This window comes from Passer domesticus, chromosome 7 (genome assembly GCF_036417665.1).
Source record: "Passer domesticus isolate bPasDom1 chromosome 7, bPasDom1.hap1, whole genome shotgun sequence".
NCBI classification, from domain to species: Eukaryota; Metazoa; Chordata; class Aves; order Passeriformes; family Passeridae; genus Passer; species Passer domesticus.
Window position 1 is genome coordinate 15,367,918 of NC_087480.1, and position 21,679 is coordinate 15,389,596.

At 49.8% G+C, this 21,679-nt stretch overlaps 2 protein-coding genes across 12 annotated transcripts; both read left to right on the forward strand.

Moving 5' to 3' along the window:
* The first annotated feature begins 1,963 nt into the window (after positions 1–1,963).
* On the forward strand, positions 1,964–7,813 carry ITGB1BP2 (integrin subunit beta 1 binding protein 2). Its single transcript, XM_064427040.1, has 11 exons — positions 1,964–2,117; positions 2,274–2,323; positions 2,409–2,465; positions 2,754–2,902; positions 3,043–3,155; positions 3,372–3,430; positions 4,361–4,431; positions 4,657–4,759; positions 6,028–6,147; positions 6,559–6,621; positions 7,339–7,813. Exons 1-11 carry the CDS (start codon positions 2,054–2,056, stop codon positions 7,606–7,608), a joined length of 1,119 nt encoding a protein of 372 aa, XP_064283110.1. The 5' UTR covers positions 1,964–2,053; the 3' UTR covers positions 7,609–7,813.
* Positions 7,814–8,956: 1,143 nt separating this feature from the next.
* On the forward strand, positions 8,957–21,527 carry LOC135304541 (rho-related GTP-binding protein RhoG-like). Of its 11 annotated transcripts, none has more exons than XM_064427057.1 (4): positions 8,957–9,066; positions 11,222–11,443; positions 12,357–12,412; positions 17,196–21,527. In XM_064427057.1, exon 4 carries the CDS (start codon positions 17,217–17,219, stop codon positions 17,790–17,792), a length of 576 nt encoding a protein of 191 aa, XP_064283127.1. In that variant the 5' UTR covers positions 8,957–9,066; positions 11,222–11,443; positions 12,357–12,412; positions 17,196–17,216; the 3' UTR covers positions 17,793–21,527. The 11 variants fall into 11 exon arrangements, with proteins under 11 accessions (XP_064283127.1, XP_064283130.1, XP_064283125.1 ...); XM_064427060.1 differs by having other exon boundaries at positions 11,222–11,302; XM_064427062.1 differs by lacking the exon at positions 8,957–9,066 and adding an exon at positions 9,267–9,488 and having other exon boundaries at positions 11,222–11,302.
* Positions 21,528–21,679: the final 152 nt, after the last annotated feature.

Sequence of the window (21,679 nt, forward strand, 5' to 3'; positions counted from 1 at the left end):
CCAGTACAGTGCTTTGAAGCCACGTGGATCGTGTGGGTGTGACAAGCTCCCCACTGCCCTCCTGTTTCCCTGCCAGCTTTTGGGTGGTGTAGGTTGTGCACAGGTGACCCAGGTACGAAGAGGTGTGACAGTGATGCATGTCCTGCCCTGCAGCAGGGCTGGCTCCTTGCTGAGGAGCTGACAAGGAAAAGCCTGAGGTTGCTGATGGGTGGGGGTGGCAGAGCTGAGCTGCAGATGAAGTGGCAGGACAGTGTGAAATAATCTGGAGTCTTCTCCCTGATAAGCTCCAGAATTCTGGCAACAGTTCACCCTAACTCTGAACTCTGGAGATACCCTTGGAATGACAGAAAATTCTTCAGGCTTTGTAGAGGGATTAAGGAGGTTAAACAAACATTGTAGGACAGGGTTAGAATTGCATCAGCCCTGGCAGCCCCTGTGGGCTCACTCCTGAGCAGACTCCCTGGGCATCTGCAGGACTTGTTCTTTGTACTGTCTGATAGTGCCAGGGAACTTACATCAACCCCAGATCTGAACAGAAATGGTCCCAGGTGCTGTGTGCTCCTGGAGGTCAGGGCAGCACCCAGGAAACAGCTGTCCCTGCAAACAGGAACAGCACAAAGAAAATATTTGATTTAGACACTGAGGAATTAAGTAAAACCTTTGATCTCAGGAGGGTTTCCTGTTTGCAGAGGAAAACTCTTGGGTCCCAGAAGGGGAGCAGGGGGAATGCTCAGGTCTGAGCAAACCCCTTCTGCATACAGGGGACCCAAGTAACACTTTGTGTTCTTCTGTGATTACAATGCTCTTCCAGAGAGCAATTTTCATCCCTGATGTGATGACAAGGGAAGATAGTCAGGTCTAAGTCTGTGTGTGCATCCTTCCTTCTCCCTTTCCACAATCTCTGCTAGGCAATGTGGGTTTTCCTAAGATAAGATGAAAACAGCAGGCAGGTTTTGCAGGAGGAACTCACTGAATGCTTGCATGATTAATGTACTCCAGAGAAGGGGGAGCTGAGCTGTTTGTGACGGACTGTGGTGCACATCGACCTGCAAAAGGGTACAAAATGCTGCTGGAGTCTGGGCCAACCATGCAAACTGCTCTCCCAAGGTCACAGGCACCTTCTGGGTGGTGTTTGTCATCCCTGCCCTCTTGGGGACACCCGCAGGGTATGTCCAGCCAGAGTGCAAGGAACACACAGAATACTCGCTTTTGGAGGATTAGTGAAAAACTCTAAGATCTTTACTGTAAGATCTGGTCAAATACAGAGATAAAATAAATCCTAAAGCAGCTCCAAAATTGCCTTACAGCTTTGTAATTGTGCATTCTGCAAGGTCAAAGACTGTAAATCTGTATGTTTCTCGCCACACCTGAGTATTATAATCCTTTAGACAAATACTGCAACCAAAGCTGAGATTTGGTCTGAGCCACTCTGAGATTTCTCTGAGAAGTTTAGAAAGTGAGTGGGTCTCACTGGAGCTTGTGGCTCCATGGGAGAGACCATTCCTGTATACACCATATTTTGTAATAGATGGTAGTGTTATTATTATCCATAAATCTAATAATAATCACCCACATAATCACTGTCTCCTCCTTCTCACATCTGGCCACTCTGTTACTCCTGGGCTGCACAAATCCAGCATTAAAAGACGTCTTGGCCTCATGCACAGCCTTGTTCTGCTGGTGCCTGTGTTTAGGAGGTGCTCGTGCCTTCTGGGGCTGGGGGAGGCCAGCACCAGTCAGTTTTCCCCTGTGACTCTGGGAATTGTTTTCCCCCAGCCCCAGGGATGAGCGCGGGGCGATGCCCGGCAGGATGGCACCACAGCCCTGCCTGGCCGGGCCTGGGGCTGGGCCTGTGCGGGGCCCAGGGCCAGCACAGACATGCCTGTGGCGGTATCAGCTGCCCTGTCCGTCTCCAGGCCGGTCTCCGGTTACCGGCCCTCCCCCGGCGGCCTCCGAAGGCACCGCCCGGGCCGGGGGAGCGGAGCGGGCCCGGCGGGGCTGAGGCCGGCCGGTTCCTGCGCAAGGAGGGAGGACTCTGCCAGCAGCCTGGGCCATGGCGCTGCTGTGCTACAACAAGGGCTGCGGGCAGAGGTTTGACCCCGAGCACAACGCCGAGGGTGAGTGAATTCCCTCCTCGCAGCGGAGGGAGTTGTGTGGCCGCGGCTGCCAAGGCCGCACGGGCAGCCCACACGGCAGGAGCTGCTGGCTGCCTCAGGTGCCCCGTGGGCAGGATTGCTTCTCCTGAAAGCTTTTCCCCCGTTCTCCCTTTTCAGATTCCTGCCTGTATCACCCAGGTGTCCCCATTTTCCACGATGCCCTGAAGGTGAGTGGGGCTGCAGCTGTGGGGAGTGACCCTGTCCCCAGCAGGACTGCCCACCCTGACCAGCCTCTCGTGTCCTGCTGTCTAGGGCTGGTCCTGTTGCAAGAAACGCACGACAGACTTCTCGGAGTTCCTCTCCATAAAGGTGAGCGACCTGCCAGCCCAAGAGCACCCACTGTTCCTCCATCCTTTCCTTCTGGCCCCAGTCCTGTCCCATCCCTGTCCTGTGTCAGGGACGTTCCTTTTCCCCTGCCAGCCAGGGAGTTGCTATCCTCTTCCAAGGACCCTCCAAGGGTGCTGCTCCCAAAGTGCAAGGTCAGAGCCCATCCCTGCAGGACACTGAGCCACCACATCATGGAAACTCACAGGGTTTGGCAGTAGCCACCAGGCTGAGGAGGACAAAACAGTCATTGGGCTTGTCTCTGCTGCTCAGGGATGCACAAAGGGCTTTCACAGCAAGGAGAAGCCCCCTGAGCCCTCCAGCCAAGAGAAGACCTCAGATGAAACAAAGGCCAAAGCAACGAAGGAGCTCATTGTCCAAGGACCAAAATCAGCTGAGAAGATGCTGCGGGAAAGACCAAGGTGAGAAAGGCTCAGCTATCAACAGTCTTGCCCTGCTGTGTCACTGCTGTGTGTGTCCTGCCCTGCTGCTCTCTCAGGAGAGGCAATGACACTTAAATCACAGAAAAACCCACTTGGCCTTTGCTGCTGCTGTTTCCCAGCTCTGATGAGCCAAGACAACTGCTGCCAATTAAAGTATCCAGGTCTCTGGAGCAGGCACTGGAGAAACTGAACATATCCTCTGAGGACAAGACACTCGAGAGCACTTGTACAGGTAGGGACAAGCTGATGGCAAATTCAGCACGGGGTTTTGCATGACAGGCTCAGGGCAGTCAGTGAGTGCTGCATGTTCAGCCACCTGCAAACCTGTGTCTTGAGGCACATTGGGATGGTCTGTGCTCAGCTGGGGAGCTGGCAGAGGGCTGGGGAGGATTTGGGGGCAGGCATGGGCAGTGTGTGTGTCCTGGGTGAAGTTGTGTTGCCCTCGCAGGTGAGGAGGCTGCCCAGGTGAGAGCTGGCACCACGTGCAAGAACGCAGCCTGCAAGGCAGTGAGTACCTGGCAGGGAGTGCCTTCACCCTCCTGTGCCTTCACCCTCCTGTGCCTTCACCCTCCCGTGGCTTTACCCTCTGTGCCTTTACCCTCCTGTGCCTTGCTCCAGGAGCATCACAGGTCCAGGGCAGGTGTCAGGCAGGTGGAAGGGGGCAGTGCCCACCTGCTCTGTATTCTCATCCCACCCTGAGAGCAGCCACCTCTTTCACCTCCCACCCACTTTCCTGCAAGAGGCTTCCAGGCTGGTGGTACATTTGTGTTTCACTGCTGCTGGTTGCTGGCAGTGAAATGCAGCACATATTCAGGATTGGGCACGTAGGCAAAATGCACGTGGAACAATTCCCACCTGCACTGAACTGATGCAGCACAGCCCCATTTCTCTTTGCCCGAGGCTGCCTTGTGGAGCAGTGCTTGCCTGAGGATGAGTGGGAGGGTTGAGCTGTGGCAGGGATGGGATGCTTGGAAAGCAGCAGCGAGGCAGTGGGAGCAAGAGGCAGGAGGCAGATGAGGCCATAAGGCTGGCATGCTCTGGAAAGGAGGGGAGAGGACAGCAATGACAAATCCCCCCCTGCACCTCAGAGTGAGTTTCTGTGGTGTCTAAATGTGCCCACCGTCCTTGTGTTGCCAAGCCCTGGGCTGGGAGCAGGCTGTGTCTGGGAGAAGGGCACAGAAGGGCTGCTGGCAGGCTGGCAGGGGTGACACTGTGGTCCTGGCAAGGTCAGGGTGGCTGCCCTGCCAGCAGGAGCGGGGAGGAGGGCTGGGCTGGGCATGGTCCCAGGGGGAATCTGCACAGATGCTGCACCTGGCAAAAGGGTGATGGCAGGCATCGTGCTGTGCCCTCTACAGGGATGGGCATTGATGAGTGGTCACCTGTGCCACATCACCCTGTGCCAGAGACATAGATAGAACTTTGCTTCTTTCTTCACAGATCTACCAGGGCCCAGAGAGTAATACAGAGGTTTGTACCTTCCATCCTGGCGTTCCTGTCTTCCACGAGGGGTAAGAAACAGCCCTTTACCAGAGCAAACTGACCCTGCCACAGGCTGAAAATGCTGCATGGCAAGGCTGTGTGGCCCCAGCAGCATGGACACTGCAGTTGGGGGTGACCCCTGCAAGGGGACAGGTGGACAGGGCAGCTCCTGGTTATGAGCCCCTCTGCCTCCCCACCCTGCTGTGTCCCCTCTCCTGCTCCTGACCCTACTCAGGCCACCCTGCTATCCCCAGGATGAAGTACTGGAGCTGCTGTGGAATCAAAACCACGGACTTCAGTGCCTTCATGGAGCAGCCAGGCTGCAGCCGTGGGTGCCACTGCTGGACAGAAAAGAAGGTAAGGGGGCTCTCAGCAGAGGCAGCTCATGTGAGCAATTGGCATTATTGGCATTTGAGAGCGCTCCTTCCCTTGCTCTGCATTCACACAGGTTTCTGCATTTTATTGTCTTAATATTCACAATTGCTGACAGATGAGTGCACAGGTTTTGAATGCCCAGTTTTCATCCACCTGCCCTTTAAGATGCTGCTCTGCATTCACAAGATGTGTCAGCTCTCACACCCAATGGGCAGATGTGCAATAGAAATCTGAATGAGCAGGACCTGGCCTGGACACAGCATAGCCAGCATTGCAGGCTGCCACACAGAGGCAGGTGGCTGAACACAGGAAAAGTCCTGCAGAAAAGCACCAAAGGCTTTGACAGATGATTGCAGATAACTGAATTTGGCTTTAATGAAGCTTTCCCTCTGCAGCTGCTTCTCAGGAGGGATCTCATCCACATAGCAACATGGTGTTGTGGCAGGGCAGTGGGGACAAGATCCCAATTCTCAATACTGTGTCTGTGAATTTCCCCAGGAAAGTTCTTGACTGGAAACAAGCTTGAGCTGGAAAAGTTGCACCAAAGCAGCCCAGGATAACCCTGAAAGTGCACTGTGTTCCTCTGAGTCAGCACTGCTCCCAGCAGCCCTCTCTGAGCCCAATCTCTTCTTTGTTCTGGAGCAGAAAACATATCCTGAATATGGAGGCTGCAGTGAAGGAGCTGTGATGTTGTGATGCAGATGTTTTGTGCTAATTGTCACCTGAGTCTGGGGCCAGGAGTCCTGCTGGAGCACTTCTTTGGCTGGCAGTGTGGAGGGCTGCAGGGGGTCTGTGTCCTTGTGCTGGTCAGAAATAAGCTGCTGGGAACACAGGCCTGACACGGTGGACAAAGGTGAAACGTGGCCATTTGGGGTTTATCTGACTCCAAATGTGGCATGGTGGTAACAGCTCCTGCACTGCCCTCCAAGCTGTCTCCTGACTGTGCACAGCACTTAGGAGCTTGGGCACAGCAGAGTGACTCTGGAACTAGAGGAGATGCCCCTGATCTTAGAGAGCCCTGAAGGAACCCCAAGCACAGCACAGATGTGCCATGTCACATGGGATGGACAGCATGGCAGGGACTGCCCACCTTTGCATGAACCATCTCCCCCAAAATACCTGCACAAAAGGCAGGGTTTGCCCTTGCTTAGCTGCTGCCAGCCTGGACCAGCAGCACAGAGATGTGCAGGAGCATCCTGAGGCTCAGCCTGAGCCCCAGCCGTGCCCTGATGGGTTCCTCTCCTCGGCAGGACAAGAAGGCGGTGCTGTGCCGGCAGGACTGGCACCAAACTGGCAGCCAGGTGGTGGTGACAGTGTATGCCAAGAACCCCGTGCCCGCCCTCAGCAGCGTGAAGGCCAATCGCACCGTGGTGAGTGGGGTGGGGATCTGCACTGCCATGGCCCACCTGAGTTTGCAGACCCCGGAGGCAGCGGGGTGCCTGGTGCTCCTTGGTGGCCTGTTTGGCTGCTGCTCCACTGCCAGCCTGCCATCCCCGAGCTGAGAGCCTGGTGGCCTCACTGCTGGAGCTGCCCAGCAGCTCTGGCTTTCAGCTCCTCTGGGTGGGTTTGCTGGCTTTGTGTCCCTTGACCTCTGGCAGAGGGGAACCTGCCATGCTCTGGAAGGGGTGAAATGTTGCCAGGGGCTAAGGGGATCACCAGGCCATTATACTGGAGCCAGGAGGTGGGAAGCAATATGGTGCTGAAAGGCAGCTGCACTGTCTGGGGAAGAGCTCTGGCAGTGCTGTGCTACCCTCTCAGATAATTTTCTGTTGATCTTTCAGCTTGAGGCTCATGTCATCTTTGAAGGGAATAAGATTTTCCAGGCAGAACTGGAGCTCTGGGGGGTAAGATCCTGTTTGCTTTGATTTCCCTGTTCCAGCAGTCTGCATGGGGCTGGGCTGCAGTTCTGTGAGGCAGCCTGGGCTTTTCATCCTGGCCTGGGTTGCCCAGATAGGCATTTATGGCCATCTCTGCTGGGAAATGCCTTAGGGGTTGTGAGGAGGCTGAGGTGGCTGCACCGACTGATCCAGGGCTAAGGTCGGAGCTGGAGGTCCCTGCCAGCCCTATAGGTGTTCTGGGTTTGTCCCAGGCTGCCCCAAATGTTCTTTGGCCCGGCAGGTCCTTGTCTGCCCCACAACCCTGCTGTGAGCTGCAGGCGGGCTGCGGCCTGAGCTGTGAGGCTGATTCCTCAGCTGCTTGCCGTCTGGGGAGCAGCAGTGAGGCTCAGGAATTTGCATGTGCGTTTCTGTCTGCATTTCGGGTGCTGGCTGTGCCTGCAGGCGGCAGAGGGCTGCTGACAGGTGTGGTGAGGCTGTGTCTCAGCACAGCTCGCTGCTGGGGAGAGAGAGGCTGTGCTGCAGCTGCGGGGCAAGCTGAGCTCTGCTGAGCTCTGCACAGCGCTGTGGTGCTGCTGAGGCACGGCAGTGTGGAGCTCAGCTCAGCTCAGCTGCAGCCCAGGCTTCTCCTGGCACAGAGGAGATTTCTCCTCTGTCAGGGCTTGAAGGCTGAGCGTGTGCTGCCTGCCCTCCCCTGCCCGGCTCACTGCGCCTTTCCCTCTCCAGACCATTGATGTGGAGAAGAGCTTTGTGAGCATGGTCCCAGCCAAGGTGGAGATCACGCTTTGCAAAGCCAGCCCTGGCTCCTGGGCCAGGCTGGAGCTCCCCCAAAGCAAGTTGCAGTCCTGTGGTGAGCAAGAGAAGGAAGCTGCAAACACCGAGGAGCCCGGGGCTGTGCAGGATGAGGACTCTGATGACAGCTTGAGCTGGTCTGAGGAGGAAGATGAAGAAGAGTTGGAGATGGGAACACCAGATATGATAACACCAAGTAACTGATGCTCAAGTGCTTCAGCCATTCCCTGGGCCCTGTGCCTCCATCCCTTGTCCAAGTCTCTCCGCAGGTCTCCTGGACCCCCTGAGCTGCTGGGCACCTTGGCACCAGCTCCAGAAGAGCAGACCTAGTCCAGAGCCGTGTGCAGGCTGCAGCATGGCCTCTCCCCGGGTCGGAAGGGACAATTAATAAACACCCAGAGCAAAGGTTGTCCTCTGAAATCCGTGCCGGGTGCTTAAGGAACATCAGCGGGCCAAACCCTGCCTGCTGTCACTTCCTCTTGTGTGCCTGGCTGGGGAGGAACGACAGGAGGAGTCCCCGGGGCTGCATCTTCGTGTCCCTGGGGACTGGGTGTCAGAGCCCAGCACCGTCCCTGACCCTGGCATTTCTGGGGGCGGACACAGCCTTCCCTGCCGCTTCTGGGGGTGCTGAGCTGGGTGTAGGCTCTTGCCGCCTCCCTCTCCGGCGCTGGGGAAGCCGGGCCCTGCGGCTCTTTGCCGGCAGACGGTGACGGCGGCCACGGGAGCGTCACCGGGAGCGTCACCGCCGCCGGTGCACAGCCCCTCAGAGGCGGGATGCCCAAGGGGCCCGGGCCGGGCTGCGGAGGCGGGGGATGCCCGCGGGAGCCGCTGTGTAACGCGGCACGGGAACGGGCACGGGGCGGAGGGCGGTGCACGGCACCGACCGGAGCATTCACCCGTGCGAGAAACCCACCAGTGCTCTGCCACAGCGCCGCTTAACTGGACAGTCTCGTGTAGGGAGAGCAAAAGCGAACACTCTCTTTTGCCATCCTTTCCTTTTGGCAGCATTATCTTTATTAAGGATACATTATCCAGGGTGTATGTTAGGTGTTGGTGGCTGTGCACACAGACACGCGTGCGTATTTCTGCTTATGGGTTTTGAAATGAATCTACTGAGAAATCATCCGAAGTCAGACCAAACCCCCTCGCTCAAGATATATCCGGACAAGGCATAATTACAAAATAACGAATTTAGCACCAGAGGGGTCACAGGGGGGGCTCCGGGCCGGGCCCGAGGGGCTGTCCCGCTCCGCTCCCGGGGCCGCACCCGCCGCTCCGCTCCGTTCCCGGGCCCGAGGGCTGTCCCGCTCCGTTCCCGGGCCGGGCCCGAGGGGCTGCCCCGCTCCGCTCCGCTCCGTTCCCGGGCCGGGCCCGAGGGGCTGCCCCGCTCCGCTCCCGGGCCGGGCCCGAGGGGCTGTCCCGTTCCGCTCCGTTCCCGGGCCCGAGGGGCTGTCCCGCTCCGTTTCCGGGCCGGGCCCGAGGGGCTGTCCCGCTCCGCTCCCGGGGCCGCGCCCGCCGCTCCCCGCGCTCCGCCCGCCCCGGCCACGCCCGCGCCCCCTGGCGGCGGCCGGGGGAGCGGCGGCGCGGAGGGCGCGTGCGCGCGGCGGGCGCGGGGCGCGGCCGGGTCGAGGGTCCGCGGGGAGCGGCGGGGCCGCGCCGGAGGTGAGCGCGGGGCGGCGGCGGGGCGCGGGGCCGGGCGGGGGAGCGGCGGCGCCCGGAGAGCCCGCGGGCCGGGCGGGGGGAGCGGCGGGCCCGGCGGGCGGCGGGGGAGCGGCCCCGGCGGGCCCCGCGCGTGGCCGCGTGTGTTCCCGCCCGGCCGTGCCGGAACATCCTCCGCGCCCGGCCGCGCTGACAGCGGGGCGCGGCCGCGGCCTCCGCCCGCCCGTGCCGCGGGGCCCGTCGCGGCGGGGCTGAGGCCGCACCTGTCCGGCGGGACGCGGCCGGCTCCGGGGCCGGCAGCCCGCGTGGCGTGCCGGCTGCTCCGCGCCCGCAGGGCTCCGGGATGCGCGCTGCCTGCGGGCTGGGTGTGCCGGTGCGGGGCCGCGGAAGGGCTCGGGACGAGCCTTGCTCTGCTCCGAGGGGAGGCAGGTCGCGCTTTCCCCCTTCCCGGGTGCCGGGCTGGGCTGGGCTGTTGCAGCGCGATGCTAATCCCTATCAGGAGCACCGCGACGAATTTAAGGCGACCTCTGCTCCCTGCGAGTGCCATAAAAAGCTGGCACACGTTGAGGTGGCCTTTGGGAAGGTCCCTGCTTCGCTGCTGGGAGGGAGGGATACCGAGGATGGGAAGGTTGGATTTGTTCTCCAGAATCTGGCAAAGTGCTGTCTCAGGGAGAACAGTGCAAGGTGGTGACCTGAAACACTCTGGGAGTGCCAGGTGTTGCCTCATTTAGCAGCTGCCACGGAGCTGCCCTCCATCAGCTCAGTGGTTCTCTTCTGCACGCTTTCAGTTTTATAGCAACCTGCGCTGAGTTCCTGCTTAACCTCAAACCCCGAGAAGCAATGCTGCTTTTTATTTGTTCTGAACTTCTCTCTTTCTGTTTTTCGTTCCCTGCGTTGTTTTCTGGTTTTGTTTGGTTGGGTTTTTTGTTTTGGTTTTTGGTGGTTTTTTTTTCAGGAACCAGTGAGTAATCAGTATCTGTTTATTCTTTATAACCCTTGTGATTCCCACCATAATTACTCTGAGTTATAAAAAAGCTTTAAATGCTTTCATTTAAGTGTTTTAATGTGTACCTTGTGCTTGCAATGTGTGTCCTGGGCTGGGGTGCAGTACTTCTTGTGGCAACATCATGAGCTCTTTGCCCCGAGCTCATTTTTTGATTTTTAAAAAGCTCACGTTCTCTTCCATGTGAGATGCAAAATACATCACTTGAAGGCATGCTTTGGAGCCAGTTTGCCACTGTTCACCAGCACAGCGGTTTTTCTACATGGAATTCAAGATTATGAGATACATTTTAGATTAATATTTCCATTTAAAAAAAACTTTTAAATATTATTCATAGAAGGAACTTTACAGAGATCCTGGAAAAACAACAAAAGGTTTGCAATTAGTAGGAGGAAGCTGAACGTGTGGTTTGATTTGCTTACGTGATGAGGCCGTGATTCTTTCGGGGTCCAAAGTATTTTCACACAGTCTGGTGTCACATGAAGATTTGTACCTTTACAGGGAGTATTCTTTTACCTTACATGCCAGTATGTGTAAATCTGATGAACTGCTGAGAGACTCCTTGACTCTGGTAACTTTTGCTCACATTTTAGAATTGCAATACTGGATGCAAATGAGACTTGGCACTGGTTGCAGTATTGTAGTGCACAAGCCATGATAAAATACACACTGAATGCATGCATTAACTCCTGTCTTAGTCATACCAAAACTCTTTGAAAAAATTGGTATAGATTGAGCAAGTGTGTTTTTGTTTGTTTGTTTGTTTTGGTTTCTGTGTTTTGGGTTTTTCTGTTTTCATTTGGGGGTTTTTGTTTGATTTTGTTTCCGTTTTGTTTTTGGTTGGGTTTTGTTTGGTTTTTTTCTTTGCTTATTCTTGTTTGTGTTTTTATTTGTTATTAAATCTCCCTCCCCTGCACCCCCTTCTCCCCAGTGAAATTTGGGGGTGGAGGAGGACTCAGAGAAGTGCAATCCAATGAAAAGTGTGCAGGGGCTTTTTTTTCTCACGGAAAGAAGCTGAGATTTTCCTGGTGTAACATTGCCCTTCATGTACAACAGTGGCTTTGTTAGGACTGAGACTGCCAGCAAATGCCAGGTGACAAAAGATGATAGGAAGACACACTAACAGTTCTTTATTTTTCTTTTTCCCTCAAATAGGAATCAAGAATGCTTAAACTGGATTTATCATTCATCCTGCAACGAGCTTAAAACGCCTCTCCACAAAACTTTATGTCTGAGGTACTGTTTGTTTCTTTTAGCCAGCAGTAGTGACTAAGGCCTTGTCAGAATCTGTGGAAGGTGGGACAGACATGGTTATTAACTTTTTATGAGCTGACTGTGACCCCCAGGACCTGTGCAAGTTGCTTGGATCACCAGGAGGTGAGTTAGTGACTGTGGGCACAGCACCCTGCAGCCCTGGCTCTGTTCTCACACCTTTGCTGTGCTCACCATCAAAGGGTCACTTGTGTTCAAATAAACTGTGAAGGCTCCCTGTCTTGATTAATCCATGCCTCTGCGCGTGGTTGCAGGAGGGAAATGCAAGTTTAATACTCTGCAGCTTTTGGTTGTGGCAGGATGTGTATCACGTTCATAACTGGGGAGCTGGATGTCTGCTGGAGTCTTGGGTTTGAGTTCCTGTGGGCTGTGCAGCTGCACCTCCTCACAGTGTTACTGCTTCAGCCGTGCATCTCTTCCATGAGCTAATGCCTTTTGGAAATATTAATGATCCATCTTGGATTCATGGAATTTAAGGTGTTTGATGTTTGGTCACTAATATCATTGCCCTGCTATAAAATTTGGAGTATGAGTGCCTGTAGTAGGAGGTTTGTGTAGGTGAGTTGCCCAAACACCTCATGCAGATGACTTCATTTTCACTGTAGATTCCTAAGAAATATTGCTTATGTGAGTTTCATCCCTGGAAAAAAAAGTCTTTAAATCAAACCAATTTCAGCCTAATTTGACAGAGGTAGAGATTTAAAAAATAGTATTTGAAAGGTTTTGAGGGTTTTCTTTTATTTCCTAGAAACAACTTTTTGTGTCAAAAGGCATGAAGGGCTTTCTAGCATTGGCACTGAAGGAACAACCAGTGAGAGTTGCACTCCTGTTGTGTGCTTGGGAGCTGAATTTATAGGCAAAGAGCTTGGGAGACAGCAAGCTCCCTCAGTTCTCTTGTTCACGTGGAGCCTGGGTGCTGGGCTGCACAGTTCCTGCTGTGCTGCTGAAATCTGCCTTCCCTTGTGGACATTTCCCCTCTGCAGCCACTCAGACTGTTGCAGTTTTGTTTCTCTTGCAGGTAAATGGCAGGACAGAAAGTGGTGTGAAAACTTTGAGAGGCACTGAGAAGTCCAAGTAGGTCATTCATTGCTGGAGGATATGAGGGATGAGGTCTCCTATTTAACTTTTTCTGCTCTTTCTTGGCACGCATTCTGAAAGCCTGGCACTTCTCCATCGCTTTGGCACTTGCCTAAAACAATGGCAAGTAAGCTGAGCTGTTGTGGGATAGTAACAGAGTCTTGATTAAATTGCTGAGAGCCCCTTTCTCTTCCCTGCCAGGGCTGGTGGGTAAGCTGCACATGTGAATTAACTCCTTTGCATGGGTGAGGATGGTGTGATATATTTAGAACAGCCCTATCCACCCAGTTCTTTGTTGAAAGTTCCTGCCTGACTTCATGTTTCAGGCAGAGAGAGTGAATTGTCTCTGATCTAGTTTTTGTTACTGAAAGATGAGCAATTAAATTGTTTCGATTTCTTAATTTCTGCCTGCCCCTGGTAAAGCAGGATCTGGTTCTCCAAAACAGTGAGGGCTTGATGAAACGTGATGGCTGAGCAGAATGACACAGCTCAGCACAGCTGATTTCAGCTGAATTAGAGAGTTTTCTGCTCAGTTTTGGCCAAAATGGGGCCCTATCTAAACTGCAAAGAGAAGGAAGGAAGAGCTGACAAACTCAGTGAGAGTGAGTTTATCAAAGAGCAATATCAGAGCAGAAATCCACCTAGCAAAGAGGCATCTGAGGTTAGCAGAGCAAAGGCAGAGGCGTGCCCTGTAAAAAGTAGTTCTGCAAAGGGGTTCTAGAAGTGTAGGAAGTATAAAAAGCATAAATCTAGAAAACTGCAAAGGATCCAGGTTCCTGTTTTCTCTCTTTTCTGTCACTGTATTCTCCCTTCTCTCAGCAGACAGGGAACTTCCCTTCAGGAGTATTGAAGGGAAGATCTAGAAATTGCTTCTCTACCACAAAAAAATTTTGATGCAACGTGAAGTTGCTCTGTCTGTGTGTTCCAAGCAGTGGATTTCCCCAGCAAATGTTCGTCTGGAGAGCAAACTGTCCATGTTAATGATGCCAGAAAATGCTTAATTAGGTCAGAACGGGAGCAGCTCTTCAGATGATGTCTTGACATGTTGAAATCTTGCACATTCCAGAGGAAGTGCCAGGTGTGCAGGCAGTGAAGTCAGACTTTGCAGCATCTTCTGAGAAGGCAGCTAACCCAAACAGGGAATGCCAGTTTTCAAATTCAAAGTCATTGATGGACAAGATAGAAATAACTTTTATCTAAGTATTTTTGCACAACACTTCTGCGTGGGGTGATTTGGTGTGGGGATTTTTTCTTTTTTTTTTTTTTTTGGATCAACAGGTTGCTTTTTAAAAAATTATTATTTAATCTGAAAATTATTCCCATTCTGCTGTAACTGCTAGAACCTCAACTGTAATAAAAATTCATTCTCTGCAAGGACTAAGGAACCCAGATTACCTCTCACTACTTTGAAATTTTCTGTTCACTTGTTTCTCTTGCTGCATAACCTTTCAACTTGGCTTTGAAGCTTGTGCCCAGCTTTCTGTTTCTAAATGTTGTTTTTTTTTTTTAATGTATTGACGTGTTAATCTATATTTTTCTTTCTTTGAGTTCTTGTTACTTGTCGTATGTGGAGTTTTTCTTTCAAAAGTTTCCTCAAAAATTATTTTGAAGGTCACCAAAAAAATCCCAAACAAACCCTATACCAATTTTTCTACTCTTGGTAATATTTGATGGTAATTTTGTTTTTGGAGTATGTTTTTTTTTTTTTCAATGTATATTTATATTTAGATAGCATGCAGTGCCAACTTCAAGGGTGCTTAAGAAATAGGAATTTTCCATGCAAATTTGAACCCAGGCTTTTTACTATCTTATGAGAGTTTTATTGTAGGCAAATTGTTTACTAAAAATAATTAGAGATTTCATATATTATGAGTTATTAAATACATGGATTTAATAGAAAAGACCTGATGGAGGGAATATTAATTTTCTTGGTTGTGACTTAAACTAAAAAATTCTTTGTGTTCCATATATGAATCTTTAACCAAACTACCCTTGCTTACAACATAGTTTTCTGGAGTGAAGTGGCTTCTTTCTACTTTTTGCTTTTTGATTAATTTATCTAAATTTTGTGTTTCAATACGAGGAATGTGTGTCCTGGTGTGTGTTTGTTTTTCTGTATTGCATATGCCACACACGATTCCTTTCAGCTCAGGCAACCTCCTTTAAAGGGGCCCTTCAGAGAATCACACTTAAAAGCCTCCAAGCTCTTTAGCTGTGTTTGTGTAGTTAATACTTTGCCCAATGCCTTGGCAGGTTTGCCTGGAGTTATTTCCCCTTGCAAATGTTGCTCTTTTAAAATCCGAGTTTTAGTGAGGTGATTCAAGGTATTAGTGCCCTGAAAAGAGCATTCATGTTTCAGGCTTTTTTTTTTTTGTTACTTTATTACTGATTTCCAAATTGAAATCTCTAATGACCTCTGAAATAAAACACCAACAAAGTAATCTTTGAGTAACAGGGTTTCATTAGACATTTTGAATCAGATTGTGCTAGCTGCTGATGGTCTGGGGTGGCTTTGGAGTTTTTCCATTGCTGCTGTGATGTCCCTCCTGGCAGTGTGCAGGCTGGGGTGCACTTTGGGGATACCCTGTCACTCTGTGCAGAGCTCTGGACAGAAAAGCATGGAGATTTAAGAGGTGTAAGTCCCTGTTTGGGTTTTAAAGAGAGATCTGTTTACGAGTGTTTGCAATTTGTTTACTTTAGAAACTAGGGGTTGGGCACATAAAAGGCTTTGTGTATCATCTGGTTCTTCATGAGACTTTTGTTGCTGACTTAGCTCTGCCATCTCTGTGATGTCACTTGTTACTGACTGGTCAGAATGAATTGTCTGTTGCACAGATAGCTCATTTGGGGAAAAAAACCTTTGCTCTGGAAGCAGTGGTGTTGGTCACCAAACTCAGGTTTCTGGCACAGCATGCTCTGGTACTTCAGGGGTTTGATGGAAGTGCAGGAATGGGCTTTAAAGCCTGCCCTGTGCTGCAGTCCCACAGGCTGTGGCAGCAGCAGCAGCAGCACAAGGTGGTTCCTTCCCACCACGTGTGGTTTCCATAGTGTCTGTGTACATATATTGATGCTTCCTTGAGCACTGTGTGTTGTAGTGACCAGTCAGTGTCACTCCAGTTGCCTGCTAAAGCTTTGTGCAAAGCTTCAGGTAGCCTATTTTCACTCAGTTCAGGAGAATCGTGTGCTCCAGTGAGAATGTGGATGCAGGTAAAGACTTGATCTAAAAGAACAAAGTTGAGGCTTAAATGGGAATGAATTGTTGATTTGTTTGGATGGTCTTGAAGTTCTGTATTCCCTTTGCTACTTTGATGGTGTTGGAGCTGAGTTCTTTCTGGAATATGCAATCAAACTAGTTTAGGTTGGAAGGAACCTTTGAAGGTCATCTGGTTCAACCACCCTGCAGTGAGCAGGGACATCTTCAACGAGATCAGCTTGCTCAGGCCCAGTCCAGCCTGGCCTTCAATGTTTCCAGGGATGGGGCAGCCACAGTTTCTCTGGGCAGCCTGTGCCAGTGTTTCACCACCCTCACTGTAAATAACTTCTACCTTATATCTAATCTAAATCAATCTTTTCCTAGTTTAAAGCCATTACTCCATGTTCTATCATAACAGGCCCTGCTAAAAAGTTCTTCCCACTTATTCTCTTCTGTTTGAAGCAGAGTATTTTCTGCTGGTTGCAAGTTGAGGATTACTGATAGTACCTCAAAGGCATTTGGGTGAGAAGGCAGATGCAAGTTCTTTCTTGTTCAGGCTAGCAGTGGAAGCTCCAGCACACAAGAAATGTACAACAAATGACTGGCTGTAGTTAGTTCCATGCTATTTTCAAACTTCTTGCTGTTCATGTGATGAAAGTTTAAAATTTATTGCGTTTCAGACTGAATCAGTTTAATTGTCAAACCTACCTTTCACGTGTCAGGAAAGGGATATGGAAAACCTCTGAGTGTCAAGTATCTCCCAAGTAACAATTCCCCAGGAAAGTTGTTTGAGTGCTGATCTTTTAGGACATGTATTTTTCTTATGCTCATTATTTAGAGGACACCAAGTAACTCAAGCCTATTAAGTCCTGCTTGTTCTATCAGTGATTAGTGAGTGTAATCCGTTCTTGGCTTCTTTAGAAAAATTCTTTATGGATTCTAATCTGGGTTACTATGGCTAGTTAGATTTCAAAGAACAGCTTTTCTTGATTGTGCTGCTTTCTGAACCTTTTATCTGGTGTCCTGTAAATAATGTAGTTTATTCAGGACTGATTGATCTGAGTGTAGTGAACTATTATTGTAAACAGTAGCACTGCAGCCCAGAAATGAATATCTTGATTTTATTTATAACTTTTGGACCTTTCTTTGTGGTACACTGTTTAGACAGCAGACTGTGTAGGCAAGTGTGAGTGTTGGAGAGTGTGTGTGTGTACAGAGGTGGGTGTGTGAACCTACAAACGACAGAGTATCTTGTTACTGGGTCACAATCCCTTTCCAGTTGCAGGTGCCTCTAAGGACTTGTCCTTTTGCCTGTGGGAAACAGTCTGGCAGTAAGGCAAGACTGTGGGAATTTGGCTAATTTGTACTTACATGGTTGGAATGCAGCCAATTGTCACTTAGCTCTCCACTCATTGCATCTCCATTTCACTATTGTCTTTCTAGCCCGGAGCTCTTCAGAGGGGCTTGAGACACTGAATGTGATAAGAAATCCTCAGCTATATATTAAAAACACTTTCTAAAGCTTATCTTTACAGTGAGTGCCACCGAGTGTCCTTTACCTAACTCCTCTCTTCTTGCTTTGAGCAGGACTTTGTTTCTGGGTGAAGAATGCAGACTATAAAGTGCGTGGTGGTCGGAGATGGCGCGGTGGGAAAAACTTGCCTCCTCATCAGCTACACCACCAACGCCTTCCCAGAGGAGTACATCCCTACTGTGTTTGACAACTACAGTGCCCAGATGACCGTGGATGGCCGGACAGTCAGCCTGAACCTCTGGGACACTGCGGGCCAGGAGGAGTACGACCGCCTGCGCACGCTCTCCTACCCCCAAACCAACGTCTTCATCATCTGCTTCTCCATCGGCAGCCCCTCCTCCTACGCCAACGTCCGGCACAAATGGCACCCTGAAGTTTCTCACCACTGTCCAAACGTCCCCATCCTTCTAGTGGGCACGAAGAGAGACTTGAGAAGTGACCTGGAAACGGTTAAAAAGTTGAAAGAGCAGAGCTTGGCTCCCACTACCCCGCAGCAGGGGACTTCGCTGGCCAAACAAATTGGAGCAGTCAAATATTTGGAGTGCTCGGCGCTGAATCAGGAGGGGGTTCGGGAGGTGTTTGCTGAGGCTGTCCGTGCAGTTCTGTATCCTGTGACAAAGAAGAACACAAGAAAATGTGTCCTGTTGTAGTTGCCTTGGGTGATGGATGTTGGAAGTTGACTAGAATCTTGGAGGGCTTTCTAACGAGTTAAATTGAAGATTTGCATCTTGCACTAACAGCTCTAAGCAGAAATGGTTTATACAATGAATATTCTTGCAGTCTTACTGCTTCAGGGAAACTGAAACAGAACAGGTTTTTTTTTTCCAACTGAGAGGTCAAACACCTACTCTATTTCTAAAGTTCCAGTCTCCAGCTTCTCCAGGGATCACTTGATTATTTTAGTGGAGGAAAAGAAAAGAGGAGACCTCTTTGAAGCCACTTCTTTACTAGACAGGCATCAGTTACTAGATTTGCTGAAAAGCACAAATCCTGATAACTTTGCTTTAAGTGTAGCTGCTGCTTTTCCCATCCTTTATTTACTGATTGAATTTGTTTTACAAACAGAAGTCTGGCTGTCCAGTTGTTTTTTCAATTTAAAGCTTGAAAACAATTTGTTTACTTGCAAAAATGCCTGAACTATTACTGAGATTCACCTTGTAGTGAACTGTGATTGATTGTCTGAAGAGTTAGCATGAGGCATGGTTAATGCAATGAGCAAGACCAAGGGAATACCTGCAATGATTTATTAATAGAAGCAGGAGCTGATTTCTCCTTATGTAAGGAACTTAGAATAATGATGACTCAGTCAAATGAGTGATTTTCATAGTTTTGAGGTGAAGAAGTGGAAGAGTATTTTAGATTCAAGTCTTCCATAATCTTCTAAACTGAGATTTTATTTCACTGTCCAAAGAGACGTTGCACCCCGAGAATAAAGTTTTAACAATTACCTTCTCAGGCTGACTGAGGTATTTAGGATGACACTTCTCAAAATGAGATTTTCAGTGTAATCCTTTTGATGAATCCCAGAGACTTGACAGCAGCCTGTTTGCTCTTGAGCAAGTGCTTAAATTCCTAACATTCTTGGGGCCACCATCTGAGATTTTTATGGCAAATTCCTTTGTTGTTTTTCTGTGAGAAGGCTGACAGAAAATTTGGAGGTTCTGTTTATAGGAACCCCTGCTTCTTCCTATTTTCAGTTCAGTCTGTAATGGTTAGCCAGTCACTGGATACGATTACCTGGGTGGTTTTCTCCTCTCCTGGATGCTCAGTTCTTATACACTCTTTTTAACTGAAGTTCTATTTACACACTTTTTAACCTTCTTTAGCAGCTCTAGTAAGTGGCAGCTGGCTTTTATTTTCAGGATGTGCACTGTTCTTTATGTGTGGTTCCGGGACCAGCTGAGGAGTGAGCGCATGAGCCCTTCCTTAGACTCAACCTTCCAGCTCCGTGGCATGAAAGCAGCATGCTTCAAAGATACTTTGTGTGAAACCACTGGTGCTGGACTGGGCTTTGTTGTCTGAAGTTGACAGTGCTGTCTTTGTCTGCCTGCAGCCTCAATTGGTCATTCAGAACTTGCTTTTTTCTTGTGATTCCCACACATGCAAAACTGCACTGGTGTATACCCTGGTCAGGAAAAAAAAAAAAAAAGTGCCTCATTTTAGCAAGATAACAGAAAATACATCAACAAGGTTATTAGGGATCTTGTGTTAATTTGACCTTGCCTTATCTGATGCTGGCAAAAATACCAGGTGGATAGAAACGTTTGCATTTGTGCCTAATTCCACTATTTGGATAGAAATGTTGGTATTTGTGCCCTGATTCCTCTGTTTGAAGAGGATGTGCCTTTCTTCAGCTGGTGTAACTGATGCTGATGCTAACTGCAGTTTTTTAATCTGAGACATGCTCCTTTTGGTGCTGCTTCAGCCAAGTGCAACCCGCAGGTTATAAACTGCAGTTAGCCCAAGTACTGGTGCTGTGGTCAGTGAACCGACACAGAGTTCCAAAGGCTGAGCACAGGCAGCACCAAAACACCCTTCTGCAGGGTGCCTGCAGAAGCCTGCACACTCTGCACGTTTTTCTTCACCAAGTGCCATGGCCTGGAGTGTTTTTGTGCCTCTTGCACTTGCAGAGGAAGTGCTGTTCCAGATGTGGTTCCTGCCTTGAAGGCTGTAGAGAATTCACTGAGCTAACCTCTACTCACCACCTCCTGCCTTTGCTTTAGCTGTAGGCCTTTAGTGTGGGCTGGGCTTGCAGGCAGCAATTAACTCTGTGCCTTGTAATTCAAGATTATTTTCTGTAGGTAAATTTAAGTAACTGAGCAAATAGACTTTATCATGTTTAAAATGTATTTATTTAAGCCAGTGCACGTGGTTTGTTTTAATGCTGGTCAGACCTGAATCAACTGTCTAGTGACCCCGGTGCAAGCCCATAACCTTTGCTTTATTCAGAAATGTACTTTTGAAAGTCTGTGATACGTTTGAACTAGTCTTAAGAGGTGCCTGAAATTAAAAGTCTACCTTTTTTTTTTTTTTTGGCTACATATATTTGCAGTTTTGTACTGAAGCTACTACTGTTTTTAAAAGTTTTTTACATACTGAAATCTTTTAATCCTGTGCCTTTTTGTGGTTATTCCTAACTGAATTACATGCATTTTGTGGAGAAGAAATCTTGTGAGCAAGTATTATTGCACAACCCCTCCATTTCTGTAGGCTCAAGCAGCCTTCCTGGAGTGAACTGGAAGAGAGTGTAGCGAGATAAAATTCAACTACTTAATCAATTTATTTGATTTGGTTACACTGTTGATTACATTATGCCAGAACACCTTATCCCCACTTAGATTACTTAGCAGATGGATTGCACAACAGTGCTGAGGAGAATAACAGGATAGTTATGAAAATGAGCAGAGGGAACTTTGAACCATCAAAGACTTTTTACTCACTTTGGAGAACCTGGTGATTTAAATGCTTTCTATTTCTGTCACCCTCTGACAGGAGTAAAACTCCTGCCTAGTAGCTGGTTTCCTCCTTTCCAGCCTCTGCTTTCCACGAGGGTGAGCTTCAGAACAAATCCAGCAAGCTTTTCCTTTCAGTGGGCATTCTCCTTTCGTGATCCTCCTTCCTTTTTTTCCCCCTCCCTGGAATTCTTGGTCCTTTTTTTGTAAGTAGTCCAGTGCTTCAGTTTACAATCAGTTCTGTTTCTTCCATGCTTTATTTTTCTTCTGTGGGCAGTTGAAAAATACAGACTTGGCATAATCCCATGGCTGGATTTTGTCTTGGTTTTGGGAGGTCAGAAAACTCAGTGTGGGTTTCCTGAACGGTCCAAGGTCCTTGGGTTTGTTACTGAATAGAGATGCAATGTGTATGTCTTAATTCACAGAAGAGACTCACTGTGAAGACACAGATTTTAACCTTTGCTTTGTGAATTATTTCTGAACCACTTGGTTTATTTTTTTTAAACACAGCTGAAGCTGAGCAGTTCAGGAACTGTGTGTCCAAAGGATATCCACGTGGTGTGCTTAGATTTGGAAGTGCTTTCTTCAGTTTAGAGCTGTAGCTGTTTCTATGAGATTTGAACTAGAAGAACCTCCCTGTGCTTTGTGTCCGGGTGCTAAACAAACCTCACTGTAGAACCGTGGTGCTGCCGGGCTGACCCCGAGAAGGGCACGGGTCTCACAGGGGTCCCAGCCCGGGCAGCGAGCACCACCCAGCAGCGGGAGCCCAGGCTCTGAAGTGTGGTACTGGTACATACACTGGCAACTTGATTTTACGCTATAAAATAATTTGTATTACACCTAACAGTTTCAAAGGATCTTTTCCTTTTTTTTTATTATTATTTTATAAATTATGCGTAATGACATTGTAATAAACCTTTCCTCACCTCTCTGGCTGTGGCGTTGACTCGCCTGCTGTTTGTCCCGCTCGGTGCTGAAGGCAGCTCTCTCCCGCGGGAAGCCGGGCCCGCTCCCTGAGGCGATGAAGGAATTCTGGCCAGCGCGGAGCGTCTGCGCCTGCGCGCTGCGCCGGGCCGCGCGGGGGC